Source organism: Mobula hypostoma, chromosome 1 (assembly GCF_963921235.1).
Source record: "Mobula hypostoma chromosome 1, sMobHyp1.1, whole genome shotgun sequence".
NCBI lineage: Eukaryota > Metazoa > Chordata > Chondrichthyes > Myliobatiformes > Myliobatidae > Mobula > Mobula hypostoma.
Window position 1 is genome coordinate 3,956,437 of NC_086097.1, and position 25,570 is coordinate 3,982,006.

The window sequence follows — 25,570 nt, forward strand, 5'->3', positions numbered from 1 at the left end:
CAGCCTCTCACTTTTTTTTCTGTCTATGCTTTTGAATTGTAGTTAAAGCAGTTTCTTGGCTCGCCACTGGTAGAGCAGGCAATGCTAGTCCACCAAATAGTGTTGGGTATTTTGTCTTCATGTAGTTCTTGAACACTGGCTGCGAAAGCAGATGTTTTAGTTCTTTCTTCATTCCTTTCAGCATTCTTTGTCTTTGGTTTTCTTCACCGGCATTATACCCTTCACCTGAAAATAAAACTTTATGTTCAGCTTACTTTTCATAGAACTTCAGATTTCAATTCAGTTTAGATAACACTTTTCTCCTGAAAATAAACTTATTTGTGGTTGCAATATGATTAACATTGAAAGATGATGGACCACACTTGGATAAGCAGGTGATAAGAGATTCAGGCATCCATTTTACACCAACCCTACCCTAACCCATTCTATTCTCCAACATCAGCTCTCCGCAGAATCTATAACCCACTGCGCAATTTACAGGTTATAAACACACGATTCTACAGATGCTGGAGAAACTCAGCAGCCCAGGCAGCACCTATCAAAATGAATAAACAGTCAATGTTTTGGGCCCAGATAGATGCTGCCTGACCTACTGAATTCCCCTAGTATTTTTTGTGTTCCAAGTGATAAGAGAATAATGGTTAAATATTAAGAAATAAACTTTAACATTTTAAGTACTATATTTCAGCTTCATGTGTATCAATGGTTATTTCACATTGTATGTTCAATGTTAAATATTAACTGTACAACTTTTTCCTCACTTTGAGCGAGAATCATGGATGGAACTAGTGTGCTTGATAACATTGTCAGCAGAGAACTTCTCAAACAGGAATGTCTGGATTTGTCTACAAGTATGAACATCCCAGCGCGTTTAGCAACCTGTTATTTATAAAATGCTGACACAGTAGCCACAATACTGTAGCGGTTAGCACAATGCTATTACAGCTTGTGGTGGTGGAATTTGGTGTTCAATTCCGGTGCCGGCTGTATGTTCTCCCTATGAACCCTGTGGGTTTTCGCCAGGTGCTCTGGTTTCATCCCACATTCCAAAGACCTACCGGGGGGTAGGTTAATTGGTCATTGCAAACTGCCCTGTGATTAGGGTAGTGTTAGTTAGGTTGGTTGCTGGTGGTGCGACTCATTTGGCTGGACGGGCCTGTTCAATGCTATATCTCTATATAAACAAATACAAAATTATTACTTACCCATTAGGACATTATCCTCCAAATCCACATCCAGTGCTTCGGCAGCTTGCTGAAACCAGCTGTTATGTTGTTGTGCTTTATTGTGCTGATATTCCATCTTCTCTATCCTTCTAGCTATGTTAACACGTACCTGGAAAGGACAAAGCAGATACACATTGGCCATATCCTATTTAAATGTCTACTAAGCATTTTAAAGTTCAAAAATTGAATACTAAAAACAGAGGTACACTGAAAAAGCATAAGTTGTTTAACTCCTCCATTATTCATAGAGATTACGGCTGATCACTTCCAAAATGCACATTACAGGCCCTTCAGACCACAATGTTGTACCGACCATGTAACCTACTCTAGAAACTGCCTAGAATTTCCCTAGCGCATAGCCATCTATTTTTCTAAGCTCCATGTACCTATCTAAGACTCTGTTGGATCTGCTGCCAGCAGTGCAGCCGCCACTCTCTGTGTGGGGAAAAACTGGCTCTTGACATGCCCTCGGTACCCATTTCCAAGCACCTTAAAACTATGCCCCCTTGTGTTAGCCATTTCAGCCTTGGGGAAAAGCCTCTGGCTATCCACATGAACCATGCCTCTCATCATCTTATACACCTCTATCAGGTCACCTCTCATTCTCCATCACTTCAAGGAGAAAAAGCTAAGTACACTCAACCTATTCTCATAAGGTACACCTTCCAACCCAGGCAACATCATTGTTAATCTCCTGTGCACTCTATAGTATCCACATCCTTCCTGTGGTGAGGTGACCAGAACTGAGCACAGTATTCCAACTGTGGGATTGAGTTCAAGAGCCATGAGGTAATGTTACAGATATACAAGCCACACTCAGGTTGGAGGAACAACACCTTATATTCCATCTGGGTAGCCTCCAACCTGATGGCATGAACACTGATTTCTCTAACTTCTGTTAATGCCCCTCCTCCCCTTCTTACCTCATCCCATATTTATTTATTTTTACCCCCCCCCCTTCTCCTCTCTCTGCCCCTCTCACAATCACTGCTTGTCTGCTCTCCATGTTCTTCTGGGCTCCCCTCCCCCTTTCTTTCTCCCTAGGCCTCCCGTCCCATGATCCTCCCCTTCTCCAGTCTTGTATCCCTTTTGCCAATCAACTTTCCAGCTCTTAGCTCCATCCCTCCCCCCCGATCATTTCTGATCTCCCCCTCCCCCTCCCACTTTCAAATCTCTTACTACCTCTTCTTTCAGTTAGTCCTGACGAAGGGTCTCAGCCTGAAACGTCGACTGTACCTCTTCCTATAGATGCTGCCTGGCCTGCTGCGTTCCACCAGCATTTTGTGTGTGTTGCTTGAATTTCCAGCATCTGCAGATTTCCTCATGTTTGTATCTAACTGAAGATTCACTGTTATGGTGAAGAAACCTCAACAATCTGTTCACTAAGTAAACCTGACTAGAGCTGTTCCATCCTCCTACATCATCATCTTGAATGCTGTGGAGATTGTTTAATAAGCCATTAGAAGCATAGACCAGGATAATTAAAATTGTTTACAATATCTTTACCCAGTTCCATTTGTTTCTTTTGGAATTACTGCTTTTTCATGTACTATTCGAGGACGTGGGTAGGAGTTACTGAACCACAGCTGCTTTAGATGCAACAGCCCTCATAATATCCAATTCAATTCTTCCACTTTAACCATTCTCAAATTATACAAATTGCTTTCAAACAGCTTGTATTTTCAAAGGTGAGTCTCAAATTATTTACAGAGAGCTAACATATTAATGAAAAGTTAGAAACTGTAGTGGCATTGCTTCATCCTCTCAAGAAGAACTCCTGTTCTTGCTATTTGATTGTTTGGACATTTACAATACGGGGTGGGGACCAGAATCAGGTCTAATATCAATGGCATATGTTATGAAATTGCTGTTTTGCAGTACAACAGTATAATTTAAAAAAACTATACATTACAATAAGAAATATACATATTTGAAGATTAAATAAGTTGTACAAAAGGGAGCAAAAATAGTAAGGCAGTGTAAATGTGTTTGTTGTCCATTCAGAAATCTGATTGTGGAGTGGAAGAAGCTGTTCCTAAACTTTTGAGTGTGTGTCTTCAGGCTCCTGTACCTCCTCCCTGATGGTAGTAATGAGAAGAGGGTATGCCCTAGCTGATGGGAGTCCTTAATGACAGATGCTGCCTTGTTGAGGCACAGTTGGTACGTGGGTACATGTTCGTAGCACCCTGAAGATAGTGACACAGGTGAATGGGATATTGAGAAGGGCATTTGTTACACTTGCCTTCATAGGCTGAAGCGCTGAGTATCAGTCAGGATGTCAGGACGAAGTTGTACAAAGCACTGGTTGTTGGGTCACACATGGAATAATTCTGGTCACCACCACACGAGATGGATGTGGTAGCGAGAGAAAGAATGCATAAGAGATTCACCAGGTTTTCGTGATACATCAAGGGCTTTACTTGTAAGGAAAGATTGGATTTAGAATGTACGAAACTCAGTGGCAAATTTAAAGAATTCTATAAGATAGAATAGAATAGGCAGCCACGAAACAAGGAAACACCATGAATGGAACCCATTCAAGAAAACATCAAATACCCAATGTACAAAAAAACCAAATCGCACGAACGGCAAAAAATGAGAGGGAGAGAGACTTCAATTTAAAGATCTGAGGAGCAAGTTTTTCCATACGTGGTACAGATGTGGAATGAGCTGCCAGAGGAAATGGGTAGACGTAGACCTGTAACAGTTAAGAGGAAATTGGACAGGGTAAGGATTATAGGAGGGCAAGCCTAATGAGATTAGTATACATAGGCACAACGGGCGAGTTGGGCCCACGGTCCAGTTTCTGATTCTTTCATTAAATTTGCTGTCACATTCCACCATGTCCTCTCTAAAGCCACAGCTTCCCACCATTGTGTTAAGAATTCCTTCTCTCAGCCTGCTTTCCATTGTTACTCTGACACTGTTAGATCCGTTGTGATCAATTATAACTTTACACACCAATGCCACGTCAATGTCTTTCCAGTACCATTGAAAGGGCTTTCAATTATACAATTTTTTTCATTTGCTGTCATCTTATTTTCCTCCCCTTAACCTGTAAATTTCCTTGTAAAATCCATCACCTTTGTAATTTTTCCCAACTTCATGTGGTCATCAACAGGCACATCTTCCCACTCCTCCTGTGAGCACTGTACAAGGAGTGAAGTTCCCTCCACGGCTCCCTGGTTCACCCTCCATATACACCACCCAATCACTCCCCATGCTAAACAAGAGTTGGAACACTGTGGCCTCCACCTAATCAGAGACTGTTCCTCTCTCTTTATACTTAGTATTTTTATTACTATTGTGTTCCTTAATTGTTTTTTTTGTGCTGGATCACTTTCTGGAGTAACAATTATTCCTGACAGGTCACCAGCAGGTGGAAGACTGGGCTCCCTCACCTCTGCCCCTCAGGGTTGTGTCCTAAGCCCTCTCCTTTACTCTCTGTATACCATGACTGTGTCGCCACCCACAGCTCCAATCTGCTAATTAAATTTGCAGATGATACACTGGCCTGTTCTCAATAACGAGGCAGCCTACAGAGAAGAAGTCATCACCCTGACACAGTGGTGTCAAGAAAACAACCTCTCTTGTCGCATAAACAAAGGAGCTGGTTGTGGAGACAGGCTAACCCCTATGGACATCAATGGATCTGGGGTTGAGAGGGTGAACAGCTTTAAGTTCCTCGGCATAAAGATCACTGAGAATCTCACATGGTCTGTAAACACCAGCTGTGTGGTGAAAAAGCACAACAGCGCCTCTTTCACCTCAGATAGTTGAGGAAGTTTGGTATGAGCCCATAAATCCTACTGACTTTCTACAGGGGCACAATTGAGAACATCCTGACTGGCTGCATCACTGCCTGGTATGGGAAATGTACCTCACTTAATCGCAGGATTCTGCAGAGTGGTGTGGACAGCCCAGCGGATCTGTAGATGAACTTCCCACTATTCAGGACATTTACAGAGACAGGTGTGTAAAAACTGTTCCAGCTGCTACCATCCAGGAAACGTTACCACAGCATTAAAGCCGGTACCAACAGGCACCAGGCCATCAGACTGATTAGTTCACGCTGATACAATTGTATTTCTGTTATATTGACTGTCCCGTTGTACATACTATTTATTATAAATTACTACAAATTGCACATTGTACATTCGGATGGAGATGTAACAAAGATTTTTACTCTTTGTGTGTGTGAAGGATGTAAGAAATAAAGTCAATTCAATTCAATTATTTCTCCTTTACACTTGTGTACCGGAAATGACATTAAACAATCTTGAATCTTCACAACATTTTCCTTTACCACAATTCATGGATATCCATAAGACCATTAGACATGGGAACAGAATTAGGCCATTCAGCCCGAGTGTCCTCTGTCATTCTATCATTGCTGATCCTGGATCCCAGTCAACCACATACAACTGCCTTCTTGCCATATCCTTTGATGCCCTGACAGATCAGGGAATAATCAACTTCCGCCTTACATATATGGACGGATTTGGCCTCCAGTGCAGTCTGCAGCAGAACATTCCATAATTAGTACCCTCTGGCTAAAAAAAAATTCATCCTTACCTCCGTTCTAAAAGGTTGCCCCTCAATTTTAAGGCTGTGCCCTCTAGTTCTGAATACCCCCACCATAGAATTAGTCCTCCCCATATCCAACCTATCTAGTCCTTTCAACATTCGGCAGGTTTCAATGAGATTCTCCCCCACCAGCAGCCAAGCAGCAAAGGCCACTTTTATTCCCACTCGCTGGCTCCTGCCTCAGCCATTCCGCTATCCATGCCAGTATCTTTCCTGCAATGCTATATGATTTTATCTTGTTAAGTAGCCTCATGTGTGGCACCTGATCAAACCTCTTCTGAAAATCCAAGTAAATGACATCCATTGCATCTCCCTTGTCCACCCTGCTTGTTACTTCCTCGAAATAACAGATTTGGCAGCCAAGATTTCCCTTTACAGAAACCATGCTGACTTTGACTTATTTTATCATTAGTCTAAAGTACCCCAAAACCTCATCCTTGATAAAAGACTCCAACACTTTCCCAACCATGTTTAGGCTAACTTGGCCTATAACTTCCTTTGTTTTGCCTTCCTCGTATCTTAAAGAGTGGAGTGACATTTGCAAACTTCCAGTCCTCCAGGACCATGTCAGAATCAAATGATTCCTGAAAGATCATGACCAATGTATCCATTATCTTTTCAGCAACCTCTCTCAGGACTCTGGGATGTAGTCCATCTGGCCCAGCTGACTTAACCATCTTTAGACCTTTGAGTTTGCCTAGCACTTTTTCCTTTGTAATAGCAACAGCACTCACTCCTGCTCTCTGACACTCACAGACCTCTGGCACACTGCTAGTGTCTTCCACAGTGAAGATAGATGCACAGTACCCATTAAGTTCATCTGCCATTTTTTACTACCCATTACTACCTCAGCAACATCATTTTCCAGTAGTCCAATGTCAACTCTCAACTCCCTTTTACTCTTTATATAACCGAAAAAATTTTTGGTATCCTGTTTTATATTATATGCTAGTCTGCCCTCATATTTCACATTTTCCTTTCTTAAAGATTTTTTAGTTGCCTTTTGCTGGATATTAAAAGCTTCCCAAGCATCCAGTACAGTTCTGGTCATCGAATTATAGGAAAGATGTCAACAAAATTGAGAGAGTACAGAGAAGATGTTACCTGGGTTTCATAGAAACATAGAAAATAGGTGCAGGAGTAGGCCATTCGGCCCTTCGAGCCTGCACCACCATTTATTATGATCATGGCTGAAAGGTTGAACAAGTTGGGTCTTTATTCTTTGGAGTGTAGAAGGTTGAGGGGGGACTTGATAGAGGTATTTAAAATTATGAGGGGGATAGACAGAGTTGACGTGGATAGGCTTTTTCCATTGAGCGTGGAAGAGATTCAAACAAGAGGACATGAGTTGAGAGTTAAAGGGCAAAAGTTTAAGGGTAACATGAGGGGGAACTTCTTTACTCGGAGAGTGGTAGCTGTGTGGAACGAGCTTCCAGCAGAAGTGGTTGAGGCAGGTTCGATGTTGTCATTTAAAGTTAAATTGGATAGCTATATGGACAGGAAAGGAATGGAGGGTTATGGGCTGAGTGCAGGTCGGTGGGACTAGGATAGGGTAAGAGTTCGGCAAGGACTAGAAGGGCCGAGATGGTCTGTTTCCGTGCTGTAATTGTTATATGGTTATATCCACCTTCCCACTCATTTTTGCTATCTTATATCCCCTTTCCTTGGCATTTATAACCACATAACCATGTAACAATTGCATTTTGGTAAAAGGAACAATAGTGTGGACTACTATCTAAATAGAAGAAGGTTCAAACATCAGAGGTGCAGAGGGACTCATGCAAGACTCCCAGAAGGTTAATTTACAGATTGAGTCTGTGGTAAAGAAGGCAAATACAATGTTGGTATTTATTTCAAGGGGAATAGAATACAAAAGAAAGGAGTCAGGCTGCACTTGATGAGTGAACTAGATAGGGTGGACGTGGATAGGATGTTTCCTATGGTGGGGATACCCAAAACTGGAGGGCATAACCTCACAATTGAAGGGCAACCTTTTAAAACACAGGTAAGGAGGAATTTTTTTAGCCAGTGAGTAGTGAATCTGTGGAATGCTCTGCCACAGACTGTGGTGAAGGCCAAGCCTGTGGAAATAGTTAAGGCGGAAGTTGATTATTTCCTGATTGGTCAGGGCATCAAAGTATACGGTGAGAAGGCAGGTGTATGGTATTCAGTGGGATCCGGGATCAGCCATGATGGAATGGTGGAGCAGACTCGATGGGCTGAATGGCCTAATTCTGCTCCCATGTCTTATTGTCTTATGGTACAGGCAATCCTATCCCTGGCATAACTTTATGGACATGCAATCAATGTATAGAAGCTGTCTTATATTTTTATAGTTATTATGCCTTATTTTATTATTCTGTTTTTCATCTTATTGTGATTTTCTGTGCTACATCTGATCGAGAGTAACTATTTTGTTCTGCTTTACACTTGTGTACTGGAAATGACATTAAAAAATCTGAAGTCACATTCTGGCATGAGTAAAGAATCTGAAGGTTAGAAAGTGAATATTAACCAGCCTCTTTCGTTAGCCTCAAAGAAATACTGCAAAGATCATAAATTAAAGGAAATCTTTGTAGAATTCAGACAATACGCATGATATTCTTAAAAATGCAGTAGACCATTTGGTTACACTAATAACAACAGGAATTCTGCAGATGTTGGAAATTCAAGCAACACACATCAAAGTTGCTGGTGAACGCAGCAGGCCAAGCAGCATCTGTAGGAAGAGGTGCAGTGGACGTTTCAGGCCGAGACCCTTCGTTAGTCCTGACGAAGGGTCTCGGCCTGAAACGTCCACTGCACCTCTTCCTACAGATGCTGCTTGGCCTGCTGCGTTCACCAGCAACTTTGATTTGTTGGTTACACTAATGTCATGATGTAATTTGCTCAATTCAAATCTCAACGCAGAAAGTTGTGAAACTGCTTTCAATAAATCAGCTAAATGGTGGGGTTGCAGAAAGGAGAGCAATCATGGAAGCCACAGTGTTATGGCAGAAGTTCAGAAAGGGGCAGACATGTGGCTTTTATATTAACATACAATATATAGTACTGAAGGAAGTACTTATTTTAGGCATTTAATAATGAAGTTCTACTGTTAACCAAGCAAGTTCTGTTTTGTTTGGTTGTATTCTTGTACGCTTGAATGATAACTAAACTTGAACTTGAGGATCTTTTACTGAGTTTTGAAATTAATGCACAGTATTCCTCAGTATGCTTTTCACCCTGATATTTTTTGAGAAAATTTACAAGGATGCTGCCAGGACTTGAGGACCTGAGTTATAGGTAAAGACTTTCATTCCACAGAAAGAAGAAAAATGAGAGGAGATTTTACGGATGTATACAAAAGTATGAGGAGTGTAGTAATTGCAAGCTGTCTTTTTCCACTTAGTCTGGGTGAGACTAGGACTAGAGGTCATGGGTTAGGGATAAAATGGGAAACATTTAAGGGGAAAATGAGGTGGTGAGAATGTGGAACAAGCTGCTAGTTTAAGTAGTAGATGCAACTTCGAGTTCAACATTTAAAAGAAATTTGGATAGGTACATGGATGGGAGTGGTATGGAGGGCTATGGTCTGGGTGAAGGTTGATAGGACATGGCCAATTAATAGTTTGGCATGGACTAGATGGGCTGAGATGCCTGTTCCTGTGCTATAATGTTTTACAACTCTTTGACGTGGTGCAAAAGCTGGTAAGTGAAAATTTATGATATTTACCTGAATTGCAGACATACATTTAGCTTGCACTGGAAACAGTGGGACATTTTCATCTTTGCCCAAAGCTTTGCATATCTTCTTAAAATGAACCATGTCCCCTGGCCCAACCAACATCAAAGCAAGGCCTGCTTTTGTGGCTCGAGCTGTTCTGCCACTCCTGTGAACGTAGATCTCAGTGGTGCGTGGCATCTGTAGGGAAACCACACAAACGTTAATGAAGTTTAACTGAATGTAGGTAGTGTCAAGCTTATAGAAAAGACAAATCGGAAAACTGGATTGATAATATTAAAATGAATGATTAAAGATTAAAATTTAGAGAGCTAGACAACGGGATGACCCATTGGGGCACCCTTTGAGAGAAAGGTGATGTGACCAGAATCAATATTCAATTTTCCTGAATGCTATTGGCATCACTTTGCTTTGGAAACTGAAGTAGAAAACCTCAGTTTATTAAAGAAGAACGACGCGTAGCAAAGCAAATATAGCTGCTCATTTAATGAAGGACACCTTTGATGGCATCATTTCTGGTTTATCTGCCACCCTTGTGCCTCTCGTTGTCATTCTGGAGACGTGCAGTCCTTTCATTCCCCATCTCTTCATCTTTTCTGCTGTGTGTTCTTTGTCTCTGATCCTGGAGAGGTGAATTTCTCAGCTCCTTTGTCTCTTCCTCTCTGCTCCTCCTGTGCCTGTTCTTGTCATGCTGGAGATGTGCAGCCCTTTCATCCCCCGTCTCTTCAGCTCTTCTGCTGTTTGTTGTTTGTCTCTGATCCTGGAGACGTGCATGCCTCTCCTCCTCTGTCTCTTCTTCTCTCATCTTTTTTTGTCCTGACTCTTTGATCCTGGAGTCTTGCGGCCCTGGCTTCATCCGATTCTTGTTCTCTCCCTCTCCTTGCCGCTTCCCAACAATATTTGGCGTCATCTCTTGACCATAATGTCCCCCTTCCCTTTCCACGCGGCATAATTAGGCTAACCATTTTTTTTTACCCTAATGCTGGGTAGGAGATACGAAGCACTAACACCAAAGGATGCTGATTATTCTTGATGATGTGGTTGGCGCTCTCCTAAATGGACGTGATATAGTCACCGCTGTCCTTTGACTGCTGCAAAGGGTTTGATGGGTGTCTCGAAGTACGTCATTACAATAAGATTTAATTATCTGTTATTGACGGGTGGCAGTTAGATCTGTCCCAATCCTGCACATGCTGATGGTGATCAGCAGAGTGTGACCCCTCGAAATAGAGCTGTCCTGCCCTTTTGCTCCGGTAGGTGTTGCTGCTGAGGCTGGCCGTGCGCATGCGTCGGGCTGTCACGGTCCTGATTTCCATGATGGCAGATCGGCTCTCGGGTCAAAGCGAGCTTGTTGATTTTGGTGAATGAGCAATTTTATACGAATATATAACCCTGAACTTTGTCTGCATTCTGTAAGTTAGCGCATTATAATTTGATTTAGCCAAAAAAAAGTGCCACTGTAATGCACCGTTTGCGCTAATTGAAGGTCACAAACAGACAGAGCATGAGAGTTTTAGTAGTATATAGATATAAATGTGTAAAAACAGTGATATTTAATCTGTTTTGACAAAGATAATTTGAGCCTTAGTCTTACAGAAAGTGCCACCAAGAATTAATAATGGAAAACAAGCATTTTGCATCAATCCAGTCTATTGAAGATACAAACAACAGCCCAGAAATAGCTGTAAACCAGGAACTGAAAGAAAGCAAAGAACTGCCAAGATAAAATGACAAGAAATTTGGATTAGTACATGGATGACAGGGGAATGGAGGGCTATGGTCCAGGTGCAGGTCGATGGGACTAGACAGAATAATAGTTCAGCAAGTACTAGATGGGCCAAAAAGCCTATTTCTGTACTGTAGTGTTGAATAACTCTAACTTTGGAGAATAGGAAACTGGTATAGTGCAATGCCGTGATTGTTCTTGCAAGTAAGGAATTCAAACATACATTGTTTGCCAAATGGTTAATATCCATAATTGGTGAGACGATTCTGTATAAAATGGCATTTCTCTGTCCAGACTTCAGAATAATGTGTGACAGGGCCATGGTGTTCTCCTTATGCACAAGTAAAATAAGGTGTGGTTAAGTCATAAGAGTGCATTCGTTCTGGGTGGTTATTTTATTTTACTTTTATTATCGACGACAAGGGGTCATAATAAGATGGATAAGGAGAGATTATTTTCGCTTGTGGGAAAATCTAGAAATGAGGGTAGGGTCACTGTTATAAATGAGAATTGTTCTTTCAAAAAAACAGATTGTGATTTTTTTTCTTCTACAAGTTCCAAGTACTTAGAGCACTCTTCTTTATATGGAAGCAAAGTTTTCAAATACTTTTATGGCAGTGGTAAACAAACCTATAATGTTTATTCCTTTTGCTAATTTGTACATGAAATGCTGAAAGGAGTTTGCACAAGAATTGAGTCTATTCTCTGATGTGCTAGGGTTTTTCTTAGGGAGATTTTAAAAGGACACATCACCAGGTTCAGATTTTACTATTGAAACCTACCTGATAATGAATAACATGCTGTACATTTGGAATGTCCAGACCTCGAGCTGCAACGTCAGTGGTCAATAAAACACAGCTGAAATACAATGAGACAAATATACATTGAGTGGTCAGTAATGAAAATAATGAGCAGGCAGCTTCAAGTTCCTAGGTCAACATCCCACAGGATCTGCCCTGGGCCCAAAACTCCAATGCAATCATGAGGAAGGCATTCCAGAGGCTCTACTCATTAGGAGTTTGAGGAGGTTTGGAATGTTAACAAAGACTTACAAACTTTTATATATGTACAGTAGAGAGCATTTTGACTGCTTGTTATAGAGCCTACAACGCATGAGATGGCAAGAAGCTGCAGACTGTTATGGAGTCAGCCAGCTCCATCATAAGCACAACCCTCCACAACATCAAGGACATATTCAAGAGGTGGTTACTCAAGAAAGTAGCATCCATCATTAAATACCCTCACCATTTGGAACATGCCCTCTTCATTTTACTATCATGAGGGAGGAGGTACAGGAGCCCGAAGACCCACACAATAATTTAGAAACAACTTTTTCCCTTACCCCATCAGATTTCTGAGTGGTCCACGAACACCCATTATTCCTTTTTTGTATGATTTATATTTTGCAATTTATATATTTTTATTAGATGTCGCCCAACCTTTGCTGCTGTTGTACAAAGACAATCCTCCACCAAAGCTTGGAATCCATCCCCCTGCTGCCGGAGACTTCAGTGATTTTAGGTGACATCACCACCATTGGTCTGGTTATTTCTCTGGCGTCAAACTTTCGCCATTGACTGAGCTCCTTCAGCGAGACAGGGCTCACCCGGACCTAAGCCTTACATGAAGGCGGAGTTGTCTTGGGAGGGAGAAGCTATATAATTGCTATTGGCATTTCCTGATATTTAGTCAGGACACCACCCCATACACCAGTAGAGGTCAAATGCTCTAGTTAGATGAGTACTGTGGCAACAGAAGGCAATGGCAAACCACTGCTGAAATTTCTGCCTAGTCAATCATGGAAAGAAACAAAAGAAGGAAACCAGACAACAGCGTGAATGGGGTTGATTCTAATCAACAGAACAACACCTCGCTCAGTAGGGGTAGTCATGTGCTGCAGCTAACACCAGACCGTCATCCAGAGACTGTAAGCAATAGGGAAAGGCTAAAGGTAGCAACATGGAACATCCGTACACTTCACCAGAAAGGAAAGTTGGACAACACATTAAATGAAATGAAAAGGTTGGAAATTGATATCTGTCAGAAATTAGATGGACCGACTAAGAATAGTTCTCTGATAATGTATTCTGGAGGTCAACTACATATGTATGGAGTTGGAATTATTTTAAACAAACAAGTATCAAAATGTCTTATGGGATTCTGGGCGATATCCGATCGGCTGCTTTTAGTTAGATTAAGGGGTAACCCTTTTAACATTAGCATAATCCAAGCCTACGCGCCAACAAATGATGCGGATGAAGAGGATATCAACAAGTTTTATGAAGATCTCGGCAGTGCTTATAAGCAATACAAATCTCAGGATACAGAACTAGTCATGGGAGATTTTAACACCAAAAGTTGAACAGGAGAGGGTTGATAACATAATTGGACCCTTTGGATTAGTGGAGAAAAATGAAAATGGAGAAAGGTTTACTGATTGGTGTGTCAGAAACAAACCAATACTTGGTATAAAAACCATCCACGTAGATTGTGTACTTGGATTAGCCCTGGAGATAGAACAAGGAATCAAATAGATTTCATTACCATCAATGAACGCTTTAGAAATAATATCACAAATTCCTAAGCCTACACAAGAGCAGACTGTGGTTCAGACCACCATCCAGTAATAGCTACCATCAAAACAATGGAGGTCAACTGCATATGTAACTGAAATGTGGAAAAAAGAGCAAGTATATGTTGGGAGAACTTAAAAAAGATAACATACTTAAGCAACAATTCAAGACAGCTGTAGAAGAACACCTCAATGAAAACAAAACAACAGATTTGGGACAGATTTAAATATGCTATACTGCAATCAGCAGAGATAATCCCAGTACAAGAAATCCAACACACCAACAAGGGCGGATAACCCAAGAAATTTTAGTTCTGATGGAACAAAGAAGGTTAGTGAAGAATAACGAAGCGCAAAACAGAGAGCTGGACAGACATCAGACAATTGTGCAATATTGCAAAGGAAGAATGGCTGAATCAAAAATGCAATGAAGTAGAAGGCCATATTAACAACACCAAAGAAATGTACAAGAAAATTAAGGAAATTACTGGAATTAAGAAAACCTCCTCTGCAGGATGCATAAGATCAGCAGACGGATCCATACTAACAGATCCAGATAAAGTATGTGAGAGGTGGATTCAGTATATAGAGCAGATGTTTGAGGATAATAGAGGGGAACCCCCAGATATTAAACACCCTAATTCTGGCCCACCTATTACCAAAGAAGAAATAACTAAAGCAATGAAAAGCATGAAACATGGTAAAGCCACTGGACCTGATGAAATTTCAGTGGACATAATACAAGCCCTAGAAGATCTGAGCATAGATATTCTTTTTGAACTGTTTAATGTCATATATGAGTCTGGTGTTTTGCCTGACGATCTCTTGAAATCAGTATTTATAACTCTGCCAAAAATTCCTGGAACTATTGACTGCGAAAATTATAGAACAATCAGTCTTATGAGTCACATAATAAAGATTTTGTTGAGAATTGTTCTGAGACAAATTAAAAACAAGTTAAGGCCAGAAACTTCTAAACTGCAATATGGATTTATTGAGGATAGAGGAACTAGGAATGCAATTTTCCTACTACGAATGCTTTCAGAAAGGGCAATTGAATATCAAAACGGTGTCTTTTTATGTTTTATTGATTTCACTAAAGCATTTGACAAAGTGCAACATGAAAAATTATTTCAATTTCTCACTAAACTAAACATTGACGGAAGGGACCAACAACTGCTTCAAAATTTATATTGGAACCAAACGGCGGCGGTAAAAATTTACGATAATATAAGCAGTTGGACTAAAATTCAAAGAGGAGTTAGACAGGGATGCATTGCCTCACTTGAATTATTTAATATCTATAGTGAAATGATTCTCAGAGAAATGGAAGACCTAGATGGGATAAAAATTGGAGGTGTTAACATTAACAATAAAGGATACGCAGACGATACTACCCTAATAGCAAGTGCTGCAGAAGACCTATAAATCCTCCTAGACAAAGTAGTACAAACAAGTGCAGACTTTGGTCTAACCAAATGTATGGTAATATCAAAACAGCAGGATACTCCCAACTGCCAATTGTACATCGGTAACCAAGAGATTAAACAAAAGACCAGCTTTAATTACCTTGGTAGCTTTCTATCACAAGATGCTAAAAGTAGAAATAAGAAGAAGAATTGCCATTGCCAAAACCAACTTCCAAAAAATGAAACCCATTTTTACCAACAGACACATTTCCATAACAACAAGGCTTAGGCTACTAAAATGTTATATCTGGTCAATCTTGCTGTATGCTTCCGAAACATGGACTAAACACCAGAACTCCAAAGAAACTTAGAAGCAACAGAAATGTGGTTTCTTAGAAGAATACTGAAAATTTCATATAGAGATAGGGTAACTAATGAGACAGTACTCCAACGTGCCCATACAAAAAGATCTTTAATGAGAACATTAAATGAGAGGAAGCTTAAATTCCTGGGCCATGTCATCAGAAAGGGAGAAATAGAATGCCTTACATTACAAGGCCGAATGCCTGGGAAACACGGAAGAGGAAGGCAAAGAAGAAAATATGAACACTGTGAACACTGTGAAAGAACTAACAGATCTAAGTGTGCGAGATATCATTGACGCTGCGAGGGATCGTTCGATGTGGAGAGCCATGATTGCCCAAGCGTGTAATGTGCAAGGCACATGAAGAAGAATAATATTTTTATTGAGTCATAGACACTACTGAATAGAAACAGGCCCTTCAGCCCATTTAGCTTAGAACAAACTATTACTCTACCTAATTCCATTGACCTGCACCCAGCCATAGCCCTCCATACCTCTCCCATCCATGTACCTATCCAAATTTCTCTTAAAAGTTGAAACTGAACCTACATCCCCTCTTCTGCTGGCAGCTCATTCCACACTCTCACCACCCTCTGAGTGAAGAAATTTCTCATGTTCCCCTTAAACATTTCACCTTTCACCCTTAACCCATGACTTAATAGTTCTAGTCTCACCCAACCTCAGTGGAAAAAGCCTGCTTGCATTTACACTAGCTATACTCCACATAATTTTGTATACCTCTATCAAATCTCCCCTCGTTCTACGCTCCACGGAATTAACTCATAACCTATTCAATCTTTCCCTATAACTCATGTCCTCAAGTCCTGGCAACATCCTTGCAAATTTTCTCTGTACTCTTTCAATCCTATTGATATCCTTCCTGCAGATAGGTAACCAGAACTGCATACCATACACCAAATTAGGCCTCACCAATATCTTATACAACTTCAATATAACATCCCAATTCCTGTACTCAATACTTAGATTTATGAAGGCCATTGTGCTAAAAACTCTCTTTAGGGCCCTACCCACTTGTGATACTACTTTCACGGAAGTATTCCCAGATCCCTCGGTTCTACTGCACTCCTCAGTGCCGTATCACTCACCACGCAAGTCCTAACCTGGTTGGTTCTCCCAAAGTGCAACACCTCACACTTATCTGCTTTAAATTCCATCTGTCATTTCTCAGCCTATTTTCCCAGTTGGTCCAGATTCTACTGCAAGCATTCATAATTCTTCCTCGCTGCCACCATGCCTCCAATCTTGGGGTCATCTGCAAACTTGATGATCCTATTTTTAAAGACTTCGAGAGACTTTGAACTTTTACCGTGCTCATGGACTTATAGAACATAGAAAATAGGTGCAGGAGTAGGCCATTCGGCCCTTCGAGTCTGCACCGCCATTTATTATGATCATGGCTGATCATCCAACTCAGAACCCAGCCTTCCCTCCATACCCCCTGACCCCTGTAGCCACAAGGGCCATATCTAACTCCCTCTTAAACATAGCCAATGAACTGGCCTCAACAGTTTGCTGTGGCAGAGAATTCCACAGATTCACCACCCTCTGTGTGAAGAAGTTTTTCCTAATCTCGGTCCTAAAAGGCTTCCCCTCTATCCTCAAACTGTGACCCCTCGTTCTGGACCTCCCCAACATCGGGAACAATCTTCCCGCATCTAGCCTGTCCAATCCCTTTAGGATCTTATACGTTTCAATCAGATCCCCCCTCAATCTTCTAAATTCCAACGAGTACAAGCCCAGTTCATCCAGTCTTTCTTCATATGAAAGACCTGCCATCCCAGGAATCAATCTGGTGAACCTTCTTTGTACTCCCTCTATGGCAAAGATGTCTTTCCTCAGATTAGGGGACCAAAACTGCACACAATACTCCAGGTGTGGTCTCACCAAGGCCTTGTACAACTGCAGTAGTACCTCCCTGCTCCTGTACTCGAATCCTCTCGCTATAAATGCCAGCATACCGTTCGCCTTTTTCACCGCCTGCTGTACCTGCATGCCCACTTTCAATGACTGGTGTATAATGACACCCAGGTCCCGTTGCACCTCCCCTTTTCCTAATCGGCCACCATTCAGATAATAATCTGTTTTCCTATTTTTGCCACCAAAGTGGATAACTTCACATTTATCCACATTAAATTGCATCTGCCATGAGTTTGCCCACTCACCCAACCTATCCAAGTCACCCTGCATCCTCTTAGCATCCTCCTCACTGCTAACACTGCCACCCAGCTTCGTGTCATCAAGTTATGGTATTGTTGTACTGTTGTAACTATATGTTATAATTATGTGGTTTTGTCAGTTTTTTCAGTCTTGGTCTGTCCTGTGTTTTGTGATATCACACCAGAGGAAATATTGTATCATTTCTTAATGCATGCATTACTAAATGACAATAAAAGAGGACTGCGTGTCTTCATAATCTAAATTATCATCCAGATTGCTGATATAGATGACAAACAACAAATCCAGCACCGACCCATGCAGCCACAAGCCACCAGAGATGCAACCATCCACTACCAGACTCAGCTGTCTGCAGAAGGCGACAGTAACTCAAATAGCCATGCATTACAACAACGGTGCGCAGTTTGTTGAACTCACAACACATCGAACCTTGAAGTGGATAGACTACAGATTACTAGCAGCAGATTACGAACATACACTCAGTGGCCAGGAGGTTCTGTATAAGTGGGCACCAAGCATACTTCTATCTCAAGTTAGCGAGCTCACCTTTCTCTTTCAGCAAATCTCTCTAAATTCTTCAACCTCTGTTTCTGGTGCATGTTTGCATGTAGCGGCAGAGGACAACATTCCAAAATAGTAAGGAGTGCATTTAGACGCTTGATACAATCTATACTATTTGCAAAGACCATAGTTCGGCCTGGATATTGAAGTAAGAAATAATAGAGGTAGATGTCTTTTTCCTCTACCTCACATTGGATTCTGGTTTCAGTGAGGGTTTCGACTGTGCCCTCTTTCCTGGATAAATCAATGACTTTGGGTTTTCCTCTGAGGCCTACTTTGTGTATCAGAGCTTCTAACTTTGTTTCTGTGTTTATTTTTTTGGTATTCTTCTTTCCCAACATTCTTGTAGGAACTTGATGAACCATTGTTAAAGTGGCAGAAAATATAAAAGTCCTTCTTTTTGGATGATATTCTTTATCTTGTAGGAGCTCCAGAAGTTGAGAAAGTTCTGCAAAATGTCCTTTTTCAACCATGCGATCTGCCTCATCAATTACCAGGCACCTTTATCAAAAAGACAAGAGACAAAATTACTCAGAGTTTATCAGGTTATGGAGTAATCCACTTTTTCTTTCTTAATACATCTATAATTTGAAGAGCCTGACCTCACTGGGACTAGTCACTAGATCAGCAAGGTGTTTACTGTTTACCTGTACGTCTTCCCCGTCTCGTTTTACGGTGGTGGGCGCCCAGCTTAATGGTGGATTACCGCCACCTTCTGCTCCGGAGTGTGCAATAGACTTACATTCCAAATCCCTTCACCCAAGCGCGCGCGCACGCGCGCGCACACACACACACACACACACACACACACACACACACACACACACACACACACACACACACCCCCACCCACCCACCCTAACCTACACTTTATCCTCCCAGCTCTGGCCATCCTAGTACCCTATTCCTGCTTATCCATCATATCCTATAAAAAACCCCTGTAACCCTTAAGAAAGCTGAAAATACCCTGGCCTGTGCTCTCTCACCCATGTCCAGCAACCCTTTTAATGTGAATTCCTGCATCCCCAATTCCCTTACATTAATTCTCATTATCTCCGTCTGTATCCCATACTTCCTGCAACTCAGAACTACATGTTCTACTGACTCCTCTTCCTGACATTCCTCACACAATCCTGTCTGATGTTTCCCTATCATTTTCAATGTTTTGTTTAATGCACAGTGCCCCGGCCTTAAACTAGTCCGCACAGTTTCCTCTCTTCTGTATCCACTACCTACCCTCATACCTGCAACACTCTTTTGTATTTGATATAAATGCCTCCCTTTCCCCTCCCTGTCCCATCTTTCTTGCCACAATTGGTTGATTTTTTCTCAGATTACACACTTAACCTCTGCTTTACAGATACTAATGTGCATTTCTATATTTTCTTTCTTTAACGCCCTCTTTGCCAACTCATCCACCCTCTCATTCCCCTTCACCCCTACATTTGCTGGAACCCATAGAAATTTTACCCGACCTCCCTGATTTGCAATTCTTGTAACTAACTGAAGGTCTTCATGAAGTACATCTTGCCGACTGTTTGAGTGAAAAGACCTTAAATTTGCTAGAACTGAGGATGAATCTGAGCATATCAACACTTTGACTTGTCTAGCTTTCTCCACCCATCGCAACACAATCAACACTGCCAGCATCTCTACTGTATTTACCCTTAACTTATTAGATGTTCTTCTGCTGATTCCTATTTCTTTTGCTGGTATAGCCACCCCAAACCCTGTCATTCCTGTTTCAGGTTCCTTAGCACCATCCATATAAATCTGAGTGTAATCACTATACTTTTCCATCACATGACAGTTAAATGCACTTACCAAATCAGTTTTATATTTTCCTTTCCTTCTTACCTCCAACAAATGCCAGTCTAGGTCAGGCCATACAAGCTTTCATGGAGCTACAACCAGATGAACTACTGAAGGACTTATCCTTAGATCAAACGCTCCACATTCTTTAGCAATATCATTCCCTATCCGACTAAAGTTATCCCTCTGAAACCTCCCATTTTCCCAGCATTCCTGCAACACTCCTTTTGCAGGGTGAGAATCACCCCGCAAATTAGCCCAGTAGTTTGTCATTTATTGTTTACCTGTACTGCTCACTGCATGTACTTTGAATTATAATTTATATTAACTTATTTGTGTGCTTTATGTGCTGTGTGTGATATATATTTTGTGGGTACACTATGGTCCGGAAGAGCATTGTTTCATTCAGTTGTATGTAAGTACAGTCAGATGACAATAAACCTGAAACTGAATTAGAACTCCACGAACTGATTTATTAAAGGTTATACAAAAGCCAAAGAAAGGGAATTAATTAAAGCCAACATAAAAGCTAAAATTAGTGGGAAATTAGAGGATTGGAAAGCTTTTAAAAACCAACAGCAGGCAACTAAAAGAATTATTAATGTAATGATGGAATACAAAAGTAAGCTAGCCAATAATATTAAAGAGGATACTAAAAGTTTCTTCAGATAGATAAAGTAAAGAGAGAGACGAGAGCGGATAGTGGTCCACTGGAAAACAATGCTAGTGAGGTAGTAATGGGGGACAACAAAATAGTGAATGAACTGTATTAGTATTTTCCATCAGCCTTCACTGTGGAAGACACTAGCAGTAAGTTCCAGGTGTCAGGCATCATGAAATGTGTGAAGTTACCATTAATAGGGAGAAGGTTCTTGGGAAAATGAAAGATCCGAAGGTAGGTAAGTCACTTGGACCAGATTGTGTACACCCAGGGTTATGAAAGAGGTGGCTGAAGAAATTGTGGAGGCATTAGAAATGGTCTTTTCTAGATTCCAGAATGGTTCGGGAAGACTGGAAATTTACAAGTGTCACTTCACTCTTCAAGAACAGAGAGAGGCAGAAGAAATGAAACTACAGGCCAGTTAGTCTGACCTCAATGGTTGGGAAGATGTTTAATATTAAGAGTTGATTAATAAGGATGAGCTCTCAGGGAACCTGGAGGCACACAATAAAATAAACCGTAGTGAGCATGGTTTACTCAAGGGAAAGTCTTGCCTGACAAACCTGTTGGCATTCTTTGAAGAAATAACAAGCAGGATAAACATCAGTTGATGTTGTGTACTTGGATCTTCAGAAGGCCTTTACAAGGTGTCACAAATGAATGAAGCTGCTTAACAAGCTATGAGCCGGCTCATGGTATTACAGGAAAGATACTAGCATGGACAAAGCAGTGCCTAATTGGCAGGAATCCAAAGAGTGGGAATAACGAGACCTTTTTTTGGCTGGCTGCCGGTGGTTAATAGTGTTCCCCAGGGGTCTGTGTTGGGACTGATTCTTTTTATGTTAATATGTCAGCAATATGGATGATGGAATTGATGGCTTTGTTGCAAAGTTTGCAGATGATATGAAGACAGGTGGAGGGGCAGGTAGTTTTGAGTAAGTAGAGAGGCTACAGAATGACGTAGACAGATTAGGAGAATGAGCAAAGAAACAGCAGATGGCATACAGTGTCAGGAAGTCTATAGTTATGCACTTTGGTAGAAGAAATGAAAGGGTTGACTATTTTCTAAATGGAGAGAAAATGCAAAGAACTGAGGGCCAATGGGACCTGGGAGTCCTGGCGGAGGTTTACCAAAAAGGTTAATTTGCAGGTTCAGTCTGTGGTCAGGATGGCAAATGCAATGTTGGCATTCATTTCAAGAGGACTAGAATATAAAAGCAAAGATATAATATTGAGACGTTATACAGCACTGGCGAGGAAGAGTCTCTATAAAGCACTGGAATATTGTGAGCAGTTTTGGGCCCTTTTGTCTTAGAAAGGATGTGCTGAAACTGGAGAGGGTTCAAAGGAGATTCACGAAAGTTCCAGGATTGAATGGCTTGTCACATAAAGAGCTTTTGATGGCTCTGGGTCTGTATTCATTGAAATTCAGAAGAATGAGGGGTGACCTCATTGAAACCTATCGAATGGTGAAAGGCCTTGATAGACTGGAGGTGGAGAGGATGTTTCCTAAGGTGGGAAGAGGCTAAGACCAGCGGACACAGCCTCAAAATAGAGGGTTGTCCTTTTATAATGGAGATGAGGAATTTCTTTAGCCAGAGAAGGGTGAATCTATGGAATTCTTTACAACAGACAGACGTGGAGGCCAAGTCTTTATGTATATTTAAGGCAGAGGTTGATATATTCTTGATTGGTCAGGACCTGAAGGGATACAAGGAGGAGGCAGGAGATTGGGGCTGAGAGGAAAATTGGATCAGCCATGATGAACTGCAGAGCCGACTTAATGGGTGAAATAGCTTAAATCTGCTCCAATATTTAATGGTCTTATCGTCTAATTCACAAATATATTTTATTGCAGGGAACTGGCCATTTGTACCCCATTTCTTTGTCTTTATTGTCTTATACCAATGTATAGCCTATAACAGGACTGATCCTTCATTGAACTTGTGATAGCTACTATTGTATTGATTTGCTGAGCACGCCCACAGGAAAATGAATCTCAGGGTTATATATGGTGATATATATGAACTTTGATAATAAAATTTACTTTGTAACTTTAGAACTCACATCTTGTGCAGTCAGATAATGGTCGACTGAAACTTCACCACAGGCCTTCAGCACATGAACTGACACACTAACACAAAAAGCACAACACTTGAAGAATCCAGTGGGCCAAACAATATCTGTTGAGGCAAGACATGTAAGCTGAAGAGGTAGTAATGGGGGACAGAGAAATGGCAGATTAACTTAATTGGTTCTTTGCATCTGTCAGTTAGCCTAACCTCAGTGGTTGGGAAAGTGTTGGGAGTCGATTATTAAGGATGAGGTTTTCGGGGTACTTGGAGACTAATGATAAAATAAAGTCAGCGTGGTTTCTATGAAGGGAAATCTTGCCTGACAAACCTGTTAGAGATCTTCGAAGAAGTAACAAGCAGGGTGGACAAAGGAGAGGCAATGGATGTCATTTTAGAAACATAGAAAACCTACAGCACAAACAGGCCCTTTGGCCCACAATGTTGTGCCAAACATGTACTTACTTTAGAAATTACCTAGGGTTACCCAGAGCCCTCTATTTTTCTAAGCTCCATGTACCTATCCAGGAGCCTCTTAAAAGACCCTATCATATCCACCTCCACCAGTCACCAGCAGCCCATTCCATGCACTCACCACTCTGCGTAAAAAGCTACCCAACATCCCCTCTGTACCTACTTCCAAGCACCTTAAAACTGTGCCCTCTCATGTAAGTCATTTCAGCCATGGGGAAAAGCCTCTGACTATCCCCACAATCAATGCCTCTCATCATCTTATACACCTCTATCAGGTCACCTCTCATCCTCCGTCGCTCCAAGGAGAAAAGGCTGAGTTCACTCAACCTTTTCTCATAAGGCATGCTCCCCAATCCAGACAACATACTTGTACACCTCCTCTGCACCCTTTCTATGGTTTCCACATCCTTCTTGAGGTAAGATGACCAGAATTGAGCACAGTACTCCAAGTGGGGTCTGACCAGGGTTCTATACAGTCATAACATTACCTCTTGGCTCTTAAACTCAATCCCACAGTTGATGAAGGCCAATGCACTGTATGCCTTCTTAACCACAGAGTCAACCTGCGCTGCAGCTTTGAGTGTCCTATGGGCTCGGGCCCCAAGATCCCTCTGATCCTCCACACAACCCAGAGTCTTACCATTAACACTATATTCTGCCATCATATTTGACCTACTAAAATGAACCACTTCACACTTATCTGGGTTGAACTCCATTTGCCACTTCTCAGCCCAGTTTTGCATCCTATCAATGTTCCACTGTAACCTCTGACAGCCCTCCAAACTATCCACAACACCCCCAACCTTTGTGTCATCAGCAAATTTACTAACCCATCCCTCCACTTCCTCATCCAGGTCATTTTTATAAATCACAAAGAGAAGGGGTCCCAGAACAGACTCTGAGGCACACCACTGGTCACCAAACTCCATACAGAATATGACCCATCTACAACCACTCTTTGCCTTCTGTGGGCAAGCCAATTCCGGATCAATTTTCTTGGATTTTCAGAAGGCATTGGGTAGGGTGCCACACACAAGGCTGCTTAACAAGATAAAAATCCTATCCTATAGCATTACAGGAAAGATACTGGCATGGGTAGTGGAATGGCTGACAGGAAAGAGGCTGTGAATGGGAATAAAGGGGCCTTTTCTTGTTGGCTGCTGGTGACCAGTGGTGTTCCTCAGGGGTCAGTATTGGGACTGCTGCTTTTCACATTGTTTGTCAGTGATTTAGATAATGGGATTGATGGCTTTGTGGCAAAGTTTGCGTATGATATGAAGATAGGTGGAGGGGTAGGTAGTGCTGAGGATGCAATGCAATTGCTGCAGGACTCAGACAAATTGGAAGATTGGGCAAAAAAGTGGCAGATGGAATAGTCACCAGGAAATCTGCAGGTGCTGGAAATTCAAGCAACACACACAAAAAATGCTGGTGAACGCAACAGGCCAGGCAGCATCTATGGGAAGAGGCACAGTCGACGTTTCAGGCCAAGACCCGGAAACATCGACTGTACCTCTTCCTATAGGTGCTGCCTGGCCTGCTGCGTTCACCAGCATTTTTTGTGTGTGTTGTTAGATGGAATACAGAGTTGGGAATGTATGATAATGCATTTTGGTAAAAGGAACAATAGTGTGGACTATTATTTAAATGCGGAAAAGGTTCAAACATCAGAGGTGTGGAGGGACTGAGTAGTCCTCGTACAAGACTCCCATAAGGTTATCTACAGGTTGAGTCCGTGGTAAAGAAGGCAAACGCAATGTTGGCATTTATTTCAAAGGGAATAGAATATAAAGCAAGGAGATAATACTAAGCCTTTATAAGACACTAGTCAGGCTGCACTTGTCAACAGTATTGTCAACAATTTTGGGCCCCATATCTCAGAAAGGATGTGTTGTCATTGGAGAGTGTCCAGAGGAGGTTCACGAGGATGATTCTGGGAATGAAGGGGTTAACATACGAAGAGCATTTGGCAGCTTTGGGCCTGTACTCGCTAAAATTTAGAAGAATGCGGGGGATCTCACGGAAACCTACCGAATGTTGAAAGGACTAAATAGGGTGGATGTCGACAGGATGTTTCTTACGGTGTGGGTATCCAGAACTAGAGGGCACAGCCTCAAAACTGAGGGTTGACTGTTAGAACAGCGGTATGGAGGAATTATTTTCGCCAGAGCAGTAAATCTGTGGAA

At 41.6% G+C, this 25,570-nt stretch overlaps 1 protein-coding gene across 1 annotated transcript in view; it reads right to left on the reverse strand.

Annotated features, from left to right (window-relative positions):
- The window catches only part of ddx24 (DEAD (Asp-Glu-Ala-Asp) box helicase 24), a 56,440-nt gene continuing 30,870 nt past the window's right edge, over window positions 1–25,570 (reverse strand). Inside the window, exons 5-9 of the mRNA XM_063043356.1 lie at window positions 18,351–18,866; window positions 12,046–12,121; window positions 9,529–9,717; window positions 1,206–1,335; window positions 1–225 (exon numbers count right to left, since the gene is read on the reverse strand). Of these exons, the coding sequence (XP_062899426.1) occupies window positions 8–225; window positions 1,206–1,335; window positions 9,529–9,717; window positions 12,046–12,121; window positions 18,351–18,866 (1,129 nt within the window). The 3' untranslated portion in view covers window positions 1–7. The remainder of the gene's footprint in view (window positions 226–1,205; window positions 1,336–9,528; window positions 9,718–12,045; window positions 12,122–18,350; window positions 18,867–25,570) is intronic.